Source organism: Pristiophorus japonicus, chromosome 2 (genome assembly GCF_044704955.1).
Source record: "Pristiophorus japonicus isolate sPriJap1 chromosome 2, sPriJap1.hap1, whole genome shotgun sequence".
Taxonomy (NCBI): Eukaryota; Metazoa; Chordata; class Chondrichthyes; family Pristiophoridae; genus Pristiophorus; species Pristiophorus japonicus.
This window is the reverse complement of record NC_091978.1, coordinates 90,891,355-90,915,269: the sequence shown is the minus strand read 5'-3', so window position 1 is coordinate 90,915,269 and position 23,915 is coordinate 90,891,355. Positions and strand designations below refer to the sequence as shown.

The window sequence follows — 23,915 nt, the reverse complement described above, 5'->3', positions numbered from 1 at the left end:
GCTAATGAACAGAAAACAGAGAGTAAGGATAATGGTTCATTCTCGCGTTGGTAATCAGTAACCAATGGGGAGCCGCAGGGATCAGTGCTGGGACCCCAACTATTTACAATCTATATTAACGACTTGGAGGAAAGGACCGAGTGTAACGTAGCCAAGTTTGCCGATGATACAAAGATGGGAGGAAAAACAGTGTGTGAAGAGAACACACAAAATCTGCAAGAGGACATAGACAGGCTAAGTGAGTGGGCAAAAATTTGGCAGATGGAGTATAATGTTGGAAAGTGAGAGATTATGCACTTTGGCAGAAAAAAGTCAAAGAGCAAGGTGTTATTTAAATTGAAAACGTTTGCAAAGTGCTACAGTACAGCGGGACCTGGGGGTACTTGTGCATGAAACACAAAAGGATAGTATGCAGGTACAGCAAGTGATCAGGAAGGCCAATGGAATCTTGGCCTTTATTGCAAAGGGGATGGAGTATAAAAGCAGGGCAGTCTTGCTACAGTTGTACAGGATATTGATGAGGCCACACCTGGAATACTGCGTGCAGTTTTGGTTTCCATATTTACGAAAGGATATACTTGCTTTGGAGGCAGTTCAGCGAAGGTTCACAAGGTTGATTCCAGGGATGAGGGGGATTGACTTATGAGGAAAGGTTGAGTAGGTTGGGCCTCTACTCACTGGAATTCAGAAGAATGAGAGGTGATCTTATCGAAACGTATAAGATTATGAGGGTGCTTGACAGGGTGGACGCAGAGAGGATGTTTCCACTGATAGGGGAGACTAGAAAAGAGGCCATAATCTTAGAATAAGGGGCCGCCCATTTAAAACTGAGCTGAGAAATTTCTTCTCTGAGGGTTGTGGATCTGTGGAATTCGCTGCCTCAAAGCTGTGGAAGCTGGGACATTGAATAAATTTAAGACAGAAATAGACAGTTTCTTAAACGATAACGGAATAAGGGGTTATGGAGAGCGGGCAGGGAAGTGGACCTGAGTCCATGATCGGATCAGCCATGATAGTATTAAATGATAGAGCAGGCTCGAGGGGCCGTATGGCCTGCTCCTGCTCCTGTTTCTTATGTTCTTATAAGAGGCTCCCGAGGTATGGGAAATGGTCCACGTTGTCCAGGGTCGCGCGTGGATCTTGATGACTGGGAGGCAGTGCTGTGCGGCAAGGACAGGCTGGTGGAGGACCTTTGTCTACGGATGTTTAACATAAGGCCCGTGCTTTCATACGCTTCGACTATGTCCTGGTGTTCAACCTCTATGTGCGCAGACGCAGGGCTCAACCGTGGACTGTAGCTCGACGACAGAGGTTGGTATAACATGCAATAAAACAGTGGTAGCACTCTTGACTGTGGGTCAGAAGGTTGTCTGTTGATAGAGAACCTACAGAGGCTGAACTCCAGGACAGAGAGTCGACGTATTTACTGAGGTGTATGAAAGCATAGGCCTCATGCTAAACATCAGTAAGACAAAGTCCTCCACCAGCCTGTCCTCACCGCACAGCACTGTCCCCCAGTCATCAAGATCCACGATGTGGCCCTGGACAATGTGGACCATTTCCCATACTTCAGGAGCCTGTTATCAACAAGAGCAGACATTGATGACGAAATTCAACACCACCACCAGTCCGCCAATACAGCCTTCGGCCGCCTGAGGAAAAGAGTCTTTGAAGACCAGGCCCTCAAATCTACCACCAAGCTCATGGTCTACAAGGCTGTAGTAATACCCGCCCTCCTGTATGGCTCAAAGACATGGACCATGTACAGTAAACACCTCAATTCGCTGGAGAAATACCACCAATGATGCCTCCGCAAATCCCCTGGGAGTACCGATGCACCAACATTACCGTCCTCGACTAGGCCAACATCCCCAGCATTGAAGCATTGACCACACTTGATCAGTTCCGCTGGGCAGGCCACATTGTCCGCATGACAGACACGAGAGTTCCAAAGCAAGCGCTCTACTCGGAATTCCTTCACGGCAAACGAGCCAAAGTTTGACGGAGGAAAGGTTACAAGGACACCCTCAAAGCCTCCCTGATAAAGTGCAACATCCCCACCGACACTTGGGATTCCCTGGCCAAAGACCGCCTTAAGTGGAAGAAGTGCATCCGGGAGGGCGCTGAGCACCTCGAGCCTCATTGCCAAGAGCATTCAGAAATCAAGCGCAGGCAGCAGAAAGAGCATGCGGCAAATCTGCCCCACCCTCCCTTACCCTCACTGACTATCTGTCCCACCTGTGACAGAGACTGCGGCTCTCGTATTGGACTGTTCAGCCACCTAAGAACTCATTTTAAGAGTGGAAGCAAGTCTTCCTTGATTCCGAGGGACTGCCTATGATGATGATGTCTGTTGAAGCCCCACGCCAGAGTCTTGAGCACATAATCTAGGCTGAAAGTTCAATAAAGTACTGAGGGAGTGCTGCACTGACTGAGTTTTTTTTTTTAATTAATTCTCGGGATGAGTGTGTCTCCAGCAAGGCCACCATTTATTGCCCAAACCTAATTGCCCTCGAAAAGGTGGTGTTGAGCCACCTTCTTGTATAAGTGGCTTGCTGGGCCATTTCAGAGGGCAGTTAGGAGTCAACCACATTGCTGTGGGTCTAGAGTCACATATAGGCCAGACCAGGTAAGGGCGGCAGATTTCCCCAGATGGGTTTTTACAGTATTCCGATAGTTTCATGGTCACCAGTACCGATACTCGTATTTTTTATTCCAGATTCAGTTAATTAATTAATTGAATTTACATTCCCATGCTGCCATGGTTGGTTTAGTTCCGCGTCTCCGGAGCATTAGTCCGGGCCTCTGGATTGCTGGTCCAGTAACATAACCACTATGCTACCATAACCCCAGGTACTGTCTTTTGGATGAGATGTTAAACCAAAGTCCCATTTGCCCATACAAAAGCTTCCATGGCACTCTTTGAATAAGAACGAGGTAATTCTCCAGGTGCCCTGATTGACATTTATCACTCAACTAACAACACTAGAACAGATTATCTGACCTTTTATCTTTTCTGTTGTGGGCCTTTGCTGTGTACAACTTATCTACTGTGATTACCTACATTGCAAAAGTGACTACACTTGAAAAGTGCTGTATTGGTTGTGTTGTGTTTGAGATCATCCTGAGGATGTGAAAGGTGCTATAATAATGTAAGTTTGTTTTTTATGTGAAAGGCTTTGAGATGCTTCTTAAATGTGATTAGGTGCTAGAAACATTCATGTATGTAGCTGGTAAACAAATGAGAATGTTTTACCTACCTTAAATAATGCTTTTTTCAGTTGAATGCAGCATTCAATACATAGCTGCTGCCATAACTTCCCTGTTGTGTTTCTCTCTGTTCCAGAAAGTTACTTACTTTGTGTGCTGGTGTGCTTAGGGTCTCAATTCCTTTCAAAGAATGAACTATTAAAGATTTAAAATTAGACCTGGTATATGGTGTGGGAGGAGCAGAGATTACTTCAGAATGGCTACAGTTGGCTTGAAATTCTTCAAGGCACTGGTCATTGAGCTTCCTTTGATATGATGGCAACTTTTATTTTTGAACATGGAGGTTGAATTTTGTAAAGAATGATATTTAATCTTTATGATTATTCCTATCTTCAGTACACTTGAGGCTTTTTCCTGCTGGATGTTTTAAAACGCTGCCAGGTTACCAGCGGCATCATTTTCTATACAGCCACAGATAAATTTAAACATTCCGAAGAAATCAGCCTTTAACTACACTGAAGTCAAGGATAGTGAAGAAATGAATTTCTCCTGGACTAGTACTATTTCTGATTGCATTTCACCTTATGGGTTTGCCTGTCTTTGCCAGTTTGTCTGACTGACCATCTCCACTGGTGCTCAAGAGCACCTCTAATTGAATTGAATGGGGAGTTATTTTGGAATCTGGAATGGTCTGGGTTTAAGTGATAACATTATCTTAACAATGGGGAAGAGGTTGTTGGAGATTTCATGATTGACAAAAAAAATTGGGATTATCCATCAATGTAAATCTAGCAAATTCTTGGAATATTTGCATGCATAAATATGGAGAACATTGGACTGATGAAGCTGTGTTACATTATAAATGATTAATAAAAGCATTGTTTCTATTTAATTTTGGTTCCTGCATCATCTCCTGTCCAATTTTTATCTATTCTGTTTCTGTATATTTTTAGTTTTTGACCATTTTCTTTAGTACTTCTCTATTTTACTCTCTCTTTTCACATCTTTTATTTTTCTTTTTCGCTTTCATTCTCCCTTCATCATTGTGTTGTAACATCTGCTAATAAAGCTTCCTGAATTCTTGGTCTCCCAGTGACACACCACTCTCCACCCTGGAACCCTGCAAGTCTTATCGCTTTGACATCACCAGATTCCAGGGTCTTAAACCTTCCATGTTATTGGACCTGACCTACTTGACAGGAGTCCACGAAGAGCCTGAAATATGCAGCAAGATGACACAAAATAAAGAACCTCCTGAGAAAGTTGTCAAGACTGAACTAGAAAAAAAGCTGGATGAAGAAATTGCTAAATTTATGGCAGATGATGATCACAAAGACCCCTCCAGCTTACAAAACCGAGAATCTTCAAATGTCCTTTCTAAAGACTTACTGGATCATAATGAAGAAAATGAGGCTCGAAAAGGATGTGCTTTAAAAATGGACGCTGAATTAATTGAAACCTGCCAGAGCGCATGTGACAAGAATGTACAAAGCCATGAATTATTCCTAGCTGAACTACGTGCTGTGCAACTTTCATACATGTCTGTTGGGGCCATGAAAACCCTTGGTGTTATACTGAGTTATGGTAAATATGCGGACTTACTCCTTGTTCCAAGTAACACTGCAAGTGGTTCGGACTGTGCCAAAGCTTCCTGCAGCTCCTCGGAGAATGCTGAACTTAGAATGGTCCTTCATTACTTAATGAGGTGCATGGTAAAATGGGCAGTGCGGCCATGTCCAATTAAACGGGTAGTTTCACTAGCTGATCTAGAGCGTGCACATATCATGATCTTCAAGTGTGCATTGGATTCCTTAGTAGCAGATTACGGAACCAGGGAGAGTAAAGGTAAGAAATATTTAGCCAGAATTGCCTATCCTCATTACAGTACCAAAAGTACTGTAATACTTTTGGTACCTGCTTCTGATGCAACATTTTCTTTTGCTTCATTAAAGGACTAATATGCCTTACTTAGTAATTATGAAATCTACCTTTATTCTTGAGTTTTTCACTATTTCGGAGAACCAGTTCTTTTGGTCCCAGCTATCTCTAGATTATTAAAACTATCCAATAATCCAGTGAGACTATTGCATTTGTAACAGTGTACCTCCTGCCTGCCACATGAATTTGGGAAGAGACAGGTGTCATCTGTTTAGCATACAACATTTTCAATAGTGACCTTGAAGGGTAGCAACAGTGCTGCTTTACTTGAAATGTTTTTTTAAAAAAAAATCATTTTAGAATTGGCAGATTGATTGTTGAACTTTAGGATTAAGGGATTTTTTTTTATAAGCTACACGATTAAGGCATATTATTCTAAAATAGAGTAACTACATAAGACATGCTTTCTTAACTGCATTAGTGATGCAATGAGTAACTGCTCTAGTAACTTGACTTGGGACTACAGTAACACAGCATTAACTGTGTTCATTTGAACATGTAAGTGATCCTTCGCTATGCTGAACAATACAGCATATCAGCAACGCTCAGCTTTAGATAGTTGCAATACATGTTTAGCTAAGTGTGCCCTCATTAAGTTACATAACAAAGTAATTCCGTAAGCCGTACCTCAGATAGTAGCACACTTGTCTCTGAATTGATCAAAAGCTTGATCAAAGAACTAGGTTTTAAGGAGCATCTTAAAAGGAGGAGAGGTAGAGAGGTCTAGGCAAGTAATTCCAGAACTTAGGACCTAGGCAACAGAAGGCATGGCCACCAATGGTTGAGCGATTATAATCAGGAATGCTCAAGAGGGCAGAATTAGAGGAGTGCAGACATGTGGGGGGTTGTGGGGCTGGAGGAGATTACAGAGATAGGGAGGGGCGAGGCCATGGAGGGATTTGAAAACAAAATGAGAATTTTGAAATTGAGGCGTTGCTTAACCGGAAGCCAATGTAGGTCAGTGAGCATAGGGGTGATGGGTGAGCAGGACTTGATGCGAGTTAGGACAAGGGCAGCCGAGTTTTGGATAACCTCTAGATTACATAGGGTAGAATGTGGGAGGCCAGCCAGGAGTGCGTTGGAATTGTCAAGTCTAGAGGTAACAAAGGCGTGGATGAGGGTTTTAGCAGCAGATGAGCCGAGGCGGAGACTGGCAATGTTATGGGATTAGAAATAGGCGGTTTTAGTTGATCCCATGAATGAATATAAAAAAATTCGTCTTTATTACAATTGTGCTGTTTCTGTTTAACTTTATATTTTGGACACTGTTAATCCGAAAACATATAACTCTTTAGTATGCTAGCAGTTCAACTACTGTATGGAAATACGTCCCATCTTTCACGCTTTGTTCCAACCCTTGCAGTGTTGTCTGCTACTTCAAACTTTATTACGTGCCTCAGCTGATCTTCCTTGACTTCAGAAGGTGGTAGATTACACACTTCATTGGACTGTGCCTTAGGCTAGAAGCTGCAAAACCGATATATCAACCAGTAAATGGATGTGAACAGAAGTAATAATGAAATGTAAAGTTATAGTAGTTTCAGGCTTGACTTCCTCAGAAAATAGTAAAATAACAAAACGCCTGCTGTACTAAACTGCAGTGTAAACTGGAAAGAACACGGAGTTGCTGAATATTTAGTTAGATAGGGCAATTTGTTCCTCACCATCACGGAGTCTCTCTGGTCTACCTATGCGTACATTGCCAGACAGGTAAAGACCATCTAGTCCATCCAGCCTGTCCCATAATTGTAATACCTTGTGTATCACAATATATACTCTACAACCCACCCAAAACCATGTGATCTCCTGGGAAAAGATTAAAAATCCAGGTCAATTTGGGGATTGCGGAGGGGGCGGAATCTGGGAAATTCTTCTCTTGGCGATCAAAACTGGTCCAGGAGATCATTCTGGCCCGGAATTCCCTGAAGTACCTAGCTATTATAAAAAGTGATGTCCAACTCTACCTTGAAGGAATTCAGCGAATCGGCATCTATCACATGAAACTGCAGCCTATTCCAAAGGTCTACTAATCTCTGGAAAAAGAACCTCTCTTGATATCTAACTTAGATCTGGCCTTGCACAACTTAAAATTGTTACCCCTGGTCCTCCCTAACCTATTTAATTGGAACAAACTGTCAACTAGAACACAATCTATTCCCTTCATCATTTTATAAACCTCAATAAGATCACCCCCAAGTCTACGCATCTCAAGTGTTCCAACTCGTTTAGCCTATCTGGATAACTAACTGGGAAATAGTCTAGTGCTCCTCCTCTGTGCCCTCAATATCACCCACTTTGTGAGGAGACCAAAACTGACTACCTCTCTAATGTCTTCAGATGAGCTCCTTAATTTAGACATACAAAAATTGGCATATAGGTAAAGACTAATTGGTCTATTAAGACTGTATCATCCCTTCTCATCGTGATATCACCGAGCATCATAAATCCTATCATGCCCTCATCCACGAGTAGCCTACTGGAGAGGCAAAAAAATCCCAGAAATAAATACCCTCGACCAATTCGGGAAAACCTTGAAACACATTGTCCAATACCCACCTGCCTCCGTAAGCTACAATATTGGGCGTAACTAGGAACTCGTCCAGTAGCACTGGGGAAAACCAGAGCGTGCCAGGAAGGGACAGAATGTATAAACATAAAGGTGAATCAGAAAGAAGGGTCAAAGCAGGAAAAAATGGTAAAAAACCAAATTTAACAGCTCTTTATCTCAATGCACACAGTATTTGTAACAAAATAGATGAGTTGACAGCACAAATAGATACAAATGGGTATGATCTGATAGCCATTACAGAGACGTGTTTGCAAGGTGACCCAAGACTGAGAACTAAATATTCAGGGGTATTTGACAATTTGGAATGACAGACAGAAAGGAAAAGGAGGTGGGATAGCACTGTTAATAAAAGATGAGATCAGTGCGTTAGCGAGATGTTGGCTCAGAAGATCAAGATGTTGGCTCAGAAGATCAAGATGTTGAATCAGTTTGAGTGGAGATAAGGAATAATAAGGAGAAAAAGTCACTGGTGGGCGTAGTCTATAGGCCCCCTAACAGTAGCTACACTGTTGGACGGAGTATAAATCAAGAAATAATGGAAGCTTGTAAAAAATGAATGGCAATAATCATGGGCGATTTTAACCTTCTTATTGATTGGACAAAGCAAATTGGCCAGGGTAGCCTTAAGGAAGAGTTCATAGGGTGTATCCAGGATAGTTTCCTTGAACAGAACGTTGCGGAACCAACCAGGGAGAAGGCCATCTTAGATCTGGCACTGTGTAATGAGACAGGATTAATAAGCAATCTCCTAGTAAAGGATCCTCTAGGAATAAGTGACCATAAAATGGTTGAATTTCAAATTCAGTTGGAGGGTGAGAAAGTTGGATCTCAAGCCAGTGTCCTAAGCTTAAAGAAAGGAGACTACAAAGGTATGAAGGCAGAGTTGGCTAAATTGAACTGGGAAAATAGATTAAAGTATGGGACGGTTGATGAGCAGTGGCAGACATTTAAGGAGATATTTCATAACTCTCAACAAAAATATATCCCAATGAGAAAGAAAGACTGTAAGAGAAGGGATAACCATCTGTGGCTAACTAAGGAAATAAGGGATGATAAATTGAAAACAATGTGGCCAAGACTAGTGGGAGGCCAGAGGATTGGGAAACTTTTAAAGCAAGCAAAGAATGACTAAACAAATAATAAAGAGAGGGAAAATAGATTATGAAAGTAAACTAGCATGAAATATAAAAACAGATAGTAAGAGTTTCTACATGTCCATAAAAAGGAAAAGAATGGCTAAAGTAAATTTTGGTTCCCTAGAGGATGAGACTGGAGAAATAATAATGGGGAACAAGGAAATGGCAGAGACGTTGAACAAATATTTAGTATCAGTCTTCACAGTAGAAGACATTAAAAACATCCCAATAATGGATAATCAAGGGGCTATAGGGAGGAAGGAACTTAATACAATCACTGTCACTAAAGAAGTAGTACTCGGTAAAATAATGGGACTAAAGGTGGACAAGTCCCCTAGATCTGATGGCTTACATCCTAGGGTCTTAAAAGACGTGGTTGCTGAGATAGTGGATGCATTGGTTGTAATCTGCCAAAATTCCCTGGATTCTGGGGAAGTCCCAGCGGATTGGAAAACCGCAAATGTAATGTCCCTGTTTTTTTTTAAAAAAGGAGGCAGACAGAAAGCATGAAACTATAGACCAGTTAGCCTAACATCTGTTAATGGGAAAATGCTGGAGTCTGTTATTAAGGAAGCAGTAACGGAACATTTGGAAAAGCATAATTCAATCAAGCAGAGTCAGTATAGTTTTATGGAAGGGAAATCATGTTTGACAAGTTTGGTGGAGTTCTTTGAGGATGTAACAAGGAGGGTGGATAAGGGGGAACCAGTGGATGTGGTGTATTTGTATTTCGAGAAGGCATTCGATAAGGTGCCACATAAAAGGTTACTGCACAAGATAAAAGTTCACGGGGTTGGGGGTAATATATTAGCATGGATAGAGGATTAGCTAACTAACAAAAAACAGAGTCGGAATAAATGGGTCATTTTTCGGTTGGCAAACAGTAACTCGTGGGGTGCTGCAGGGATCAATGCTGAGGCCTCAACTATTTACAATCTATATTAAGACTTGGATGAAGGGACCGAGTGTAATGTAGCCAAGTTTGCTGATGATGCAAAGATGGGTGGGAAAGCAAATTGTGAGGAGGACACAAAAAATTTGCAAAGGGATATAGACAGGTTAAGTGAGTGGGCAAAAATTTGGCAGATGGAGTATAATGTGGGAACATGTGAGGTTATCCACTTTGGCAGAAAGAATAGAAAAATTGCAGAGTGTTGCAGCACAGAGGGACCTGCAGGTCCTTGTGCATGAAACACAAAAAATTAGTATGCAGGTACAGCAAGTAATCAGGAAGGCAAATGGAATGTTGGCCTTTATTGCAAGGGGGATAGAGTATAAAAGCAGAGAAGTCCTGCTGCAACTGTACAGGGTATTCATAAGGCCACATCAAGAGTACTGCGTACAGTTTTGGTCTCCATATTTAAGGAAGAATATACTTACATTGGAGGCTGTTCAGAGAAGGTTTACTTGGTTGATTCCGGAGATAAGGGGGTTGACTTATGAAGATAGGTTGAGTAGTTTAGGCCTATACTCATTGGAGTTCAGAAGAATGAGGGGTGACTTTATCAAAACATATGAGGGGACTCGACAAGGTGGATGCAGAGAGTAAATTTCCACCCATAGGGGAAATTAAATCTAGGGAACATAGAATAAGGGGCCGCCCATTTAAAACTGAGATGAGGAGGAATTTCTTCTCTGAGGGTTGTAAATCTATGGAATTCTCTGCCCCAGAGAGCTGTAGAGGCTGGGTCATTGAATATATTTAAGGCGGAGATAGACAGATTTTTGAGCGATAAGGGAGTAAAGGGTTATGGGTAGTGGGCAGGGAAGTGGAGCTGAGTCCATGATCAGATCAGGCATGATTTTATTACATGGCAGAGCAGGCTCGTGGGGCCAAATGGCCTACTCCTACTTCTTATGTTCTTATGTTCAAAGCCGGCCACTACTCTCAAATCATCCACGAGGGGGAACATCCTCTCTGTATCTACCCTGTCAAGCCCCCTCAGAATTTTATGCATTTCAATAAGATCACTTCTCATTCTTCTAAAATCCAATGAGTATAGGCCCAACCTGCTCAACCTTTCTTCATAAGACAACCCCTTCATGTCAGGACTCAACCTAGTGAACCTTCTCTGAACTGCCTCCAATACAAGTAACCCCCCTTAAATAAGGAGACCAAAACTGTACGCAGTACTCCAGGTGTGGTCTCACCAATGCCCTGTACAGTTGTAGTGGGACTTCCCTACTTTTATACTTCATCCCACTTGCAATAAAGGCCAACATTCCATTTGTGTTCCTAATTAGTTGCTGCACCTGCATGCTAACTTTTTGAGTTTCATGTACAAGGAGAGGGGAGCGGGTAGGTCCGAAGGCCTCCTCGTAGGACTGCTCCTGGGCACGGCCAAGGGTGCCATCAGCCGGTCCAGGCAGCGGACGGTCGAGGGGATCGTTCAACCTGACTGCTTGCCTCTCTTCCGCTCTTATATCCGGTCCAGGGTGTCCTTGGAGATGGAGCACGCGGTGTCCACCGGTACGCTCGCGGCCTTCCGCGAGAGGTGGGCACCGGAGGGACTGCAGTGCATCATCACGCCCGGCAACCAAATTTTAATTTGATTTTACGTTTTAAAGTTTAATTTGTTTTTAATTGCCGGTGCTTTTAGTGTCCCCCTCTCCTTTTATAGGGGGCACTGGAAAAAGGAAAAATTTGATTTTAGTGCCCAAAAAAAAAAAACACAAAAAAACCCCAAAAAAAAAACAAAAAAGGGCCTTGTAAATGTCTTGTGTGTGTCATTCAGGTCGGGTGGCACGGATACATGTTTTATGTTTTGCAGGTTAACTCAAAAGAGTTTCATGTACAAGGAGAGGGGAGCGGGTAGGTCCGAAGGCCTCCTCGTAGGACTGCTCCTGGGCACGGCCAAGGGTGCCATCAGCCGGTCCAGGCAGCGGGCGGTCGAGGGGATCGTTCAACCTGACTGCCTGCCTCTCTTCCGCTCTTACATCCGGTCCAGGGTGTCCTTGGAGATGGAGCACGCGGTGTCCACCGGTACGCTCGCGGCCTTCCGCGAGAGGTGGGCACCGGAGGGACTGGAGTGCATCATCACGCCCGGCAACCAAATTTTAATTTGATTTTACGTTTTTAAGTTTAATTTGTTTTAATTGCCGGTGCTTTTAGTGTCCCCCTTCCCTTTTATAGGGGGCACTGGGGAAAATTGTGATTTTAGTGCCCAAAAAAAAACAAAAAAAGAAAAACACAAAAAAAACAAAAAAAAGGGCCTTGTAAATGTCTGGAGTGTCACCCAGGTCGGGTGGCACCGTTTAATGTTTTATGTTTTTGCAGGTGAACTCCAAAAAGAGTTTCATGTACAAGGACCCCCAGATCCCTTTGTACATCAGCATTTTTTAATCTCTTCCCATTTAAATAATAATAATTTTTTTTTTATTTTTCCTACCAAAGTGGATAACCTCACATTTTTCCACATTATATTCCATCTGCCAAATGTTTTCCCACTCAGCCTATCTATATCCCTTTGCAGATTCTTTGTGTCTTCCTTACAACTTCCTTTCCCACCTATCTTTGTATCATCAGCAAATTTGGCTACATTGCACTCGGTCCCTTCATCCAAGTAATTAATATAGATTGTAAATAGTTGAGGCCCCAACACTGATCCCTGTGGCACCGCACTAGTTACAGTTTGCCAACCTGAAAATGACGCTCCGTTTTCTGTTAGTTAGCCAATCCTCTATCCATGATAATATATTACCCTCAACCCCATGAGTTCTTATCTTGTGCAGTAACCTTTTATGTGGCACCTTATCGAATGTCTTCTACAAATCTAAATACATGACAAAATACTGGTTCCCCTTTATCCACCCTAGTCGTTACATCCTCAAACAACTCCAGGAAATTTGTCAAACATGATTTCCCTTTCATAAAACCATGCTGACTCTGCTTGACTGTATTATGATTTTCTAAATGTCCTGCTACTACTTTGGTAAAGAAGAATAAAGCTCGGTAGGGCTTGGAAGTGGTCTACCAAGATTTGGTAATGGATGGCTAAACCAGGTGTGCGTCAGATATGCTCCAGTCTGTACCTCGTGGACTTTAGGGGGGCAAAGATGTGGAACATATCTCATGACTAAGGAACACTAAAGGGGCATGCTGCAATGACGATGTCAGGGTCATATATGGAGGGCAAGGAGATGACGATATGAAACAGTTCAAAGTTGAAGTCTGAGGCTCAATGGTGGGATGAATTCGATGTAGATAGTACGGAATCCGCTTGGAGTGTCTGAACCAGTGCCCGGTTGTGGACAGTGATGGATCCAGGAGCCATTTAATGGGTAGAACATTAGTGGAGGTGCTGGTGAAGTTGTCCAGTGGGGAAAAACAAGGGCAAGAATGTGTGCAAAGCCAACCATGAGCCAGCAGAGGTTGATCCTGGTATTCAGTGGCAGTGTGTAGTACACTCGTGTGTTAGTGCATATCGGCTAATACGGTGGACCAGAGGAGCGAGTATCCGTGAAAGGACCAAGAATAATGACGAGGGATCCAGGGAAGGGTGAAGGGTAAATCCACAGAACCAAGTGCAAATGAGGGAGTTGGTTTGTGGAACAACTCTGTCCAAAATGGATTCAAACTGAGGCCTCTGAAACCGAATGACAGTCTGCCAAACCAATGTGTCATTCAATTCTACCAGCAAATTTAGAGGTACAAAATCTGCACTGGTGCCAGTGATCTTTTATTATCCAGTTGCTCAAAGTCAAAAGTAACAGTTGTCTTTGATGCTAGTTTTTTTTTGAATAACTTGCAAGTATTTCAATTACTTATAAAAGAAGTGCCATTGTAGAAGAATTAAAGATTGTTGATGGAGTTGTTGGAGGTAGGGGTGTGAAGGGTGAAGCATAAAAAGGGGCATGAGCAAATAGTTTGCAAGAGACAAAACTCCAATAGCATAGATCAAGACAGGGTGGGAGAAGGTTTGTAATTGGCAGAAATAATGCAGTTTAGACCTTTGTGTCATAAAATTAGAAAATAAATCGGGAATTTGAGGATGTTTCTAAATATGTTTAAGCTAAAGAAAAATAAGTGTAGAATTTTTGTTCTTCGAATTCCTATACATTTAAACTACTTGACTAGAGCACACGGTATTTTAGAATTTTACTGGAACTGGGCCCTTTTAGTGAATCTTTTTTTTATTGCTTTATATTTATTTATAGACAGCTTATTGACAAGTGAACCATCGGGCATATTGAGAGCCTTTGGTAAATGTTGAATGATGCCGTGCCAGAGTTTGGTAGATGGGGAACATACCATCACAAAAGCTAGTCGTAGTAAATATGTCACAAGCTTTCTTTACTGCTGGACCAACTGTCTGTGGCTAACAAACTTCAACTTTATTGATGTTTTGTTTTAATTGAATGTGAAGAACTGCATGTACCATTTTCTTTGACTCAGATATTTTTTTTTAAATCCTAATTTTAGATGCTTCATTAACAGAAAATGCAAGACTTCACTCTCAAGCAGCATCAACTTCATCTAGTACAGTTTCTCTCTATAGTAACTCCTCTGAAGAAAGTACGGGCGTTCCCTTCTCAGTGCCAGCTTCAAACTCTTCTTCAGCTACTAATTTGGGTTCTTTAGTGTCTGCTAATGGACTGGAAAATTTTAATCCCTTCTTGCCAGTCAATGTTTTGCAGTGAGTGAATTATTGACAATGAATTTCATATTTCAGTGCATCCTCCTATTTGTTGATAAATAGAAAACATCCAATCTGTATTTGGTATGCCCCTTAAAGGGCTTTTACTGACGAGTCTTTTTTTAAGGTTTCAACCAATTTTCAAGTTTCGAATATTAGCACAGTTTTAAACATTGCTACTAGAATTTGCACGTTTCCTTAGCATGTATGTTATTTATGTTGATACACGCAAGCTTTAATGACGAACATGATTTCCAGTCAGGTTCTTCAAGCTTTCCTCAGTTGTAACTTACTGTATCACCTGGAAGTTCATTATTGATGATCAGCTTGATTTCAATTTCAACATTTTCCTTTCGGTCTGTGGATCCACTGATATCTGAGGCAACTCAGCTAGTGAGGTCAGAGGCAGCAATGCAAAATGGTAGCTTTGTAGTACAGGTACTGCCTAAAATTGTTTTTATATAGGATAAGTTGTTTTCTTAAAAAAAACATATTGGTAGCAAATTCACTAACAGCAATAAGTTAACATTTCATGTTGTTGTTGACCAGTAATGGTGAGTTAAAATGAGGAGATTGGCCTTCAGTTTTCAATAATTGAAAATCATTTGAAAATTGAGGACACCCACATGACAAATTAAAAGTCTCAAAGTGCAATTCCATATAAATAGTATTTCTGGTAACACTATGAATAGAATATTGGATTTTTCACCAAAAAGCTGTAGATTTGAATCACAGGTTGGAAAACAATTGCCCTTGCTTGCTCTTTGATGTACTTCCATCTCTGGAAGTGCAGTCCTGCTCTATATCCTTAACAAACTGTTAAGAGTGTAATTTATAGTTATGCAATCTAGCCTATATGTGACTCCAGACCCACGGCCATGTAGTTGACTCTTAACTGCCCTCTGAGATGGCCTAGCAAGCCACTCCGTTGTATTCAAGAAGGTGGCTCACCACCACCTTCTCCAGGGCAGTTAGGGTGGACAATAAATGCTGGCCTTGCCGACGACATCTACATTCCATGAATGAATAATTTTAAAAAAATAGCTGCCACGCTTGGAAGTAATATTGACTTATAACAAAATGTAAATGCCTAGGCAGAAAAGGCTCCTAAGGAACTGAGGAACTTGGAAAAATAGTTTATTTGGCAATTCGATTCCAATATTGAAAAGTGTAAACTCGTTTTGTGTGGCTAGTCTGATTGGTACAACTAGACTTTATATTTTCATAAAAGATTAGGTGCTGTTATCAGCACATTAAAATGTGCAACAAAACCAGTTGATTTCAGTAAATTATGTTTCTTTTTTTTTTAAATGATCTTTATCAGGTGCTATTGACCAGTAAATAGAATGTACAATATTACATCAGAACATAAGAAATAGGAGCAGGAGTAGGCCATAGAAACATAGAAAATAGGTGCAGGAGTAGGCCATTCGCCCCTTCGAGCCTGCACCACCATTCATATGATCATGGCTGATCATGCAACTTCTGTACACCATTCCTGCTTTCTCTCCGTACCTCTTGATCCCATTAGGGCCACATCTAACTCCCTTTTGAATATATATAACGAATTGGCCTCAACAACTTTCTGTGGTAGAGAATTCCAGAGCTTCACAATTCTCTGAGTGAAGAAATTTCTCCTCATCTCGGTCCTAAATGGCTTACCCCTTATCCTTAGACTGTGATCCCTGGTTCTGGACTTCCCCAACATCGGGAACATTCTTCCTGCATCGAACCTGTCCAATCCCGTCAGAATTTTATATGTTTCTATGAGATCCCCTCTCATTCTTCTAAATTCCAGTGAATATAACCTTAGTCGATCCAGTCTTTGTTCATATGTCAGTCCTGCCATCCCAGAAATCAGTCTGGTGAACCTTCGCTGCACTCCCTCAATAGCAAGAATGGCCTTCCTTAGATTTGGGGACTAAAACTGTACACAATACTCCAGGTGTGGCCTTACCCAGGCCCTATACAACTGTAGTAAGACCTCCCTGCTCCTATACTCAAATCCTCTCGCTATGAAAGCCAACATGCCATTTGCCTTCTTCACCGGCTGCTGCACCTGTATGCCAACCTTCAATGACTGATGTACTATGACACCCAGGTCTCGTTGCACCTCCCCCTTTACCAATCTGTCACCATTCGGATAATAATCATTCCTCCTGTTTTTAACCACCAAAGTGGATAACCTCATATTTATCTACATTATACTGCATCTGCCATGTATTTGCCCACTCACCTAACCTGTCCAAGTCACCCTGCAGCCTCTTAGCATCCTCCTCACAGCTCACACAGCCACCCAGCTTAGTGTTATCTGCAAACGTGGAGATATTACATTCAATTCCTTCATCTAAATCATTAATGTATATTGTAAACAGCTGGGGTCCCAGCACTGAACCTTGCGGTACCCCACTAGTCACTGCCTGCCTTTCTGAAAAGGACCCATTTATTCCTACTCTTTGCTTCCTGTCTGCCAACCAGTTCTCTATCGACATCAATACATTACCCCCAATACCATGTGCTTTAATTTTGAACACTAATCTCTTGTGTCATCATAGGCAGTCCCTCGGAATCGAGGAGGACTTGCTTCCACTCCCAAAGTGAGTACTTTGATGGCTGAACAGTCCGATACGAGAGCCACAGACCCTGTTACAGGCGGGACAGACATTCGTCGGGGGAAGGGGTCGGTAGGGCTGGTTTGCCACGCGCTCCTTCCGCTGCCTGCGCCTGGCCTCTTCATGCTCCTTGCGTCGAGACTCAAAGAGCTCTTCGCCCTCCCGGATGGACTTTCTCCACCTCGGGCGGTCTGCGGCCAGGGTCTCCCAGGTGTCAGTGGTGATGTCGCACTTTACCAGGGAGGCTTTGAGGGTGTCCTTTTAACATTTCCGCTGTCCTCCTTTGCCTCGTTTACCATGAAGGAGCTCCGCATAAAGCATTTGCTTCGGGAGTCTCGTATTCGGCATGCGTACCATGTGGCCCGCCCAGCGAAGCTGATCGAGTGTGGTCAGTGCTTCAATACTGGGAATGTTAGCCTGATCGAGGACACTGATGTTGATGCGCCTGTCCTCCCAGGAGATTTGCAGGATCTTGCAGAGATATCGTTGGTGATATATCTCCAGCGACTTGAGGTGCCTTCTGTACATCGTCCATGCCTCAGAACGACACAGGAGGGCGGGTATTACTACAGCCCTGTAGACCATGAGTTTGTTGGTAGATTTGAGGGCCTGGTCTTCAAACACTCTTTTCCGCAGGCGGCCGAAGGCTGCGCTGGTGCACTGGAGGCGATGCTGAATCTCCGCTTCAATGTGTGGGACCTTGTCAAAAGCCTTTTGAAAGTCCAAATACACCACATCCACTGGTTCTCCCTTGTCCACTCTACTAGATGCATCCTCAAAAAATTCTAGAAGATTTATCAAGCATGATTTCCCTTTCATAAATCCATGCTGACTTGGACCGATCCTGTAACTGCTTTCCAAATGCATTGCTATTACATCTTTAATAATTGATTCCAACATTTTCCCCACTACCGATGTCAGGCTAACCGGTCTATAATTCCCTGTTTTCTCTCCCTCCTTTTTTAAAAAGTGGGATTACATTAGCTACCCTCCAATCCATGGGAACTGATCCAGAGTCTATAGAATGTTGGAAAATGACCATCAATGCATCCACTATTTCTTGGGCCACTTCCTTAAGCACTCTGGGATGCAGACTATCTGGCCCTGGGGATTTATTGGCCTTCAATCCCATCAATTTCCCTAACTTAATTTTCTGACTAATAAGGATTTCCTGCAGTTCCTCCTTCTCGCTGGACCCTCTATTCCCCTAGTATTTCCGGAAGGTTATTTGTGTCTTCCTTAGTGAAAACAGAACCAAAGTATTTGTTCAATTAGTCTGCCATTTCTTTGTTCCCCATTATAAATTCTGACTGCAAGAGACCTACATTTGTCTTCACTAATCTTTTTCTCTTCACATATCTATAGAAGCTTTTGCAGTCAGTTTGTATGTTCCCTGCAAGCTTACTCTCATACTCTCTTTTCCCCCTCCTAATTAAACTCTTTGTCCTCCTCTGCTGAATTCTAAATTTCTCATATATGCCTCATCCTTGGATTTAACACTATCCCTAATTTCCCTTGTTAGCCACAGTTGAGCCACCTTCTCGTTTTATTTTTACATCAGACAGAGATGTACAATTGTTGAAGTTCATCCATGTGATCTTTAAATATCTGCCATTGCCTATCCACTCTTTAAGTATCATTCACCAGTCTATCCTAACCAATTCACGTCTCATACCATCGAAGTTATCTTTCCTTAAGTTCAGGACCCTAGTCTCTGAATTAACACCACGACAACCTGCTGAATTATATGCACCATGACAACCTGCTGTTCACTAAATATATTCAAAAAGGAGTTAGATGAGGTCCTTACTACTAGGGGGATCAAGGGGTATGGCGAGAAAGCAGGAATGGGGTACTGAAGTTGAATGTTCAGCCATGAACTCATTGAATGGCGGTGCAGGCTAGAAGGGCCGAATGGCCTACTCCTGCACCTATTTTCTATGTTTCTATGTAACTGTGTCACTCTCCATCTTAATGATGAATTCTACTGTATTATGATCACTCTTCCCCAAGGGGCTTCGCACAACAAGATTGCTAATTAATCCTCTCTCATTACACAAGACCCAGTCGAGGATGGCCTGCTCTCTCGTTGGTTCCTCGACATATTGGTCTAGAAAACCATCCCTTATACACTCCAGGAAATCCTCCTCCACCGTATTGGTACCAGTTTGGTTAGCCCAGTGTATATGTAGATTAAAATCACCCATGATAACTGCTGTACCTTTATTGCATGCATTCCTAATTTCCTGTTTGATGCCATCCCCAACCTCACTACTACTGTTTGGTGGTCTGTACACAACTCCCACTAACGTTTTCTGCCCTTTGTTATTCCGCAGCTCTACCCATACAGATTCCACATCATTCAAGCTAATGTCCTTCCTTACTATTGCTTTAATCTCCTTTTTAACCAGCAACAATACCCCACCTCCTTTTCCTTTCTGTCTATCCTTCCTAAATATTGAATAATCCTGGATGTTGAGTTCCCAACCTTGGTCACCCTAATCCCAATTACATCATATCTGTTAACAGCTATCTGCGCATTTAATTCATTCACCTTATTACGAATGCTCCTCGCATTGAGACACAGAGCTTTCAGGCTTGTTTTTTTAACACTCTTTGCCCTTTTAAAATTATGTTGTAACATGGCCCTTTTTGATTTTTGCCTTTGATTTCTCTGCCCTCCACTTTTCCTTATCTCCTTTCTACCTTTTGCGTCTGCCCCCATTTTACTTCCCTCTGTCTCCTTGCATAGATTCCCATCCCCCTGCCTTATTAGTTTAAACCCTCCCCAACAGCACAAGCAAACACTTCCCCCTTGGACATCGGTTCCGGTCCTGCCCAGGTGCAGACCATCTGGTTTGTACTAGTCCCACCTCCCCCAGAACCAGTTCCAATGTCCCAAGAATTTGTATCACTCCTTCTTGCACCATTCCTCAAGCCACGTATTCACCTGAACTATCCTGCAATTCCTACTCTGACTAGCCCGTGGCACTGGTAGAAATCCTGAGATTACTACCTTTGAGGTCCTACTTTTTAATTTAACTCCTAACTCCCTAAATTCAGCTTGTAAGACCTCATCCCGTTTTTTCCTATTTCGTTGGCACTTATATGCACCACGACAACCTGCTGTTCACCCTCCCCCTCCAGAATGCCCTGCAGCCGCACCAAGACATCCTTGACCCTTGCACCAGGGAGGCAACATATCATCCTGGAGTCTCGATTGCAGCCGCAGAAGCGCCTATCTATTCCCCTTACAATATAGTCCCCTACCAATATAACTCTCCCACTCTTTTTCCTTCCCTCCTGTGCAGCAGAGCCACCCATGATGCCATGAACTTGGCTGCTGCTGCCTTCCCCTGATGAACCATCTCCCCCAACAGTATCCAAAGTGGTATATTCTTTTTGCGGGGAGATGATCGCAGGGGACTCCTGCACTACCTTCCTACTCCTGCTCTGCCTGATGGTCACCCATCTCCTATCTGCCTTTGTAACCTTTACCTGCGGTGTGACCAACTCACTAAACGTTCTATTCACGACATCCTCAGCATCGCGGATGCTCCAGAGTGAATCCATGTGCAGCTCCAGTGCCGCAATGCGGTCTGACAGGAGCTGCAGCTGGATACACTTCCCTCACATTTAGTAGTTAGAGCCTGCCCTGCCATTTAATATGATCATGGCTGATCCGATCATGGACTCGAGGCCCACTTCCCTGTCCGCTCCCCATAACCCCTTATTGTTTAAGAAACTGTCTATCTCTGTCTTAAATCCATTCAATGTCCCAGCTTCCACAGCTCTCTGAGGCAGCGAATTCCACAGATTTACAACCCTCTGAGAAGAAATTCCTCGTTATCTCAGTTTTAAATGGGCGGCCCCTTATTCTAAGATTATGCCCCCTAGTTCTAGTTTCCTCTATCAGTGGAAACATCCTCTCTGCATCCACCTTGTCAAGCCCCATCATATGTTTTGATAAGATCACCTCTCATTCTTCTGAATTCCAATGAGTAGAGGCCCAACCTCCTCAACCTTTCCTCATAAGTCAACTCCCTCGTCTCCGGAATCAACCTAGTGAACCTTCTCTGAACTGCCTCCAAAGCAAGTATATCCTTTCGTAAATATGGAAACGAAAACTGTACGCATCCACAGATAGTATGATACCATTGGAATGGAGAGTTCATAGCAGACCCATTCATCACAACAGCACATCCTTCCTCACACCTGTCTTAATTTTGGATAAATTTCACTGTTCTAATGTCATCTCCTCATTTCTTTATTTCCTCTCTTATTAGTAGAAATGTATAATTATTGTTCATCAGAGCACATCTATAAATTAGGTATTCTCTTAACTCAGAGAAGGTTTAATCTCAAAATTGTACAACTTCACTTTCCCTTGAGGAATTCCAGAATTTCAGTCGCATGCTGAAGGGTCTTGAATGTAATGGTAGTTTTACAATCCCTATCTGACATTTTTGCCCACAATTATGCCTAGAATTTTTTTTATCTCAGGAAATTATAGTATTAACTTTAATTGCAATGGTATTCTTGGGGAAAATGAGGGTTCGATTACATCAATGGCATTGGGATTTTGTACTTGCAGCACAATTAGCATGTCTCACTCTATAAGGAATTGATTACTTCTAAAATTTGGCGAAGGCATAATTTCCACATATCATGGGTGCTAGAATGTACATTTCTGTGTTAAAATAACTGGTCATGGACATTCAGGCAGAATAAAAATGCATTCTATTCTAACAACCACACAGAAACCAGCATGGATTTTTCTTAACTCTGTAAATGAGCTACATAGCAGCCTCAATATTTTTTTCAAACATTACTATTTGGATCCATCTGCTCAAAAGAATATACATTTTGTCAAATCTGTGTATGAAGCTAGATCAAAAGTAAGTCATAGAGTTGCCTACTCTTGTCTCTTTGATATTATCCTATTGTATTTGGAAGAGTAACAAGAAAAAGAGAAGTTCAACTACAATTAATATTTCTACATAACTTGAAATCTAAATATCTGGACTCATCTTTGTTGCTTGCCTCCCTATTTCTCAAAGACAAGAGGTGGCCAGAACTGCATACAGCACTGCAATTAGGATCTGGCTGATCTCTTATACAGGAACAGTGTACACTTTTTGAGCTTTACTGTCTCTCTACTAATAAGAACATAACATAAGAAATAGATACAGAAGTCGGCCATACGGCCCCTCGAGCCTGCTCCACCATTCAATAAGATCATGACTGATCTGATCATGGACTCAGCTCCACTTCCCTGCCCGCTCCCCATAACCCCTTATCCCCTTATCCCCTTATCGTTTAAGAAACTGTCTATTTCTGTCTTAAATTTATTCAATGTCCCAGCTTCCACAGCTCTCTGAGGCAGAGAATTCCACAGATTTACAACCCTCAGAGTAGAAATTTTTCCTCATCTTAGTTTTAAATAGGCGACTCCTTATTTTAAGATCGTGCCCGCTAGTTCTAGTCTCCCCCATCAGTGGAAACATAATTCTTCTGAATTCCAATGAGTAGAGGCCCAACCTACTCAATCTTTCCTCATAAGTCAATCCCCTCTTCTCTGGAACCTTCTCTGAACCGCTTCCAAAGCAAGTCTATCCGTTCGTAAATATGGAAACGAAAACTGCACGCAGTATTCCAGGTGTGGCCTCACCAATACCCTGTACAGCTGTAGCAAGGCTTCCCTGCTTTTATACTCCATCCCTTTTGCAATAAAGGCCAAGATTTAATTAGCCTTCCTGATCACTTGCATACTAACCTTTTGTGTTTCATGCAGGTCCCACTGTACTGCAGCACTTTGCAATCTTTCTCCATTTAAATAATAACTTGCTCTTTGATTTTTTTCTGCCAAAGTGCATGACCTCACACTTTCCAATATTATACTTCATCTGCCAAATTTTTGCCCACTCACTTAGCCTGACTATGTCCTTTTGCAGATTTTGTGTCCCCTCCTCACACATTGCTTTTCCTCCCATCTTTGTATCGTCAGCAAACTTAGCTAAGTTACACTCAGTCCCTTCTTCCAAGTCGTTAATATAGATTGTAAATAGCTGGGGTCCCAGCACTGATCCCTGCGGCACCCCACTAGTTACTGGTTACCAACCAGAAAATGAATCATTTATCCCGACTCTCTGTTTTCTGTTAGTTAGCCAATCCTCTATCCATGCTAATATATTATCCCCAACCCCCGTGAACTTTTATCTTGTGCAATCAAGAATCTTTTTTGTCACTTTATTTACAACCAAGCAATGGGCTGCCCATTTCATACATTTTTCCACAGTTATCCATGAACTTTTTTTCCTACTCCACATATTGTTGCATTATTCCATTTAACAGATTATTCTTCTAATAAAATTCATCCTCCACATTGCAAACTACCTCATTTCCTCTCTCTCCTGTCTAATTTAGAATGCTTGAAGCTAATAAATTTGTATTTCAAATGTTCTCCCTGATTTCAACTTTGTCTCTTCTTTACCATCACGGTAAGTAGAACTGAGGAGGGAGGGCAAAACTATGCAGCAGGAGAGATCATATGGATCTCTTGAAGCTGCCATGGCCTAAAAATCTTGAAGGAAAAGTGTTCTGAGGTTCCCCATTTCAGTGGCAGCATCAACATCCTGAAAATAGAATTTGAAATTAATTTTAAAAAATGCAGAAGGACATAGCAAATTTGAGAGTATTTTTGTGTACAGGCTATATAATTAGTAACACTTTTATTTCCTACCATTTATCTGTGCACCTCACACAGTTCAGCGGACAGATAATGTACCCTCAGGCCTCAGTTGATACCACTCTG

General features: G+C 42.2%; 1 protein-coding gene across 1 annotated transcript in view; it reads left to right on the top strand.

Annotated features, from left to right (window-relative positions):
- LOC139228820 (probable E3 ubiquitin-protein ligase HERC1) overlaps positions 1 to 23,915 on the top strand; it is a 426,955-nt gene that overhangs the window by 162,659 nt on the left and 240,381 nt on the right. Inside the window, exons 31-32 of the mRNA XM_070860235.1 lie at positions 4,280 to 5,055; positions 14,276 to 14,489. Coding sequence (XP_070716336.1) covers positions 4,280 to 5,055; positions 14,276 to 14,489 — 990 coding nt within the window. The remainder of the gene's footprint in view (positions 1 to 4,279; positions 5,056 to 14,275; positions 14,490 to 23,915) is intronic.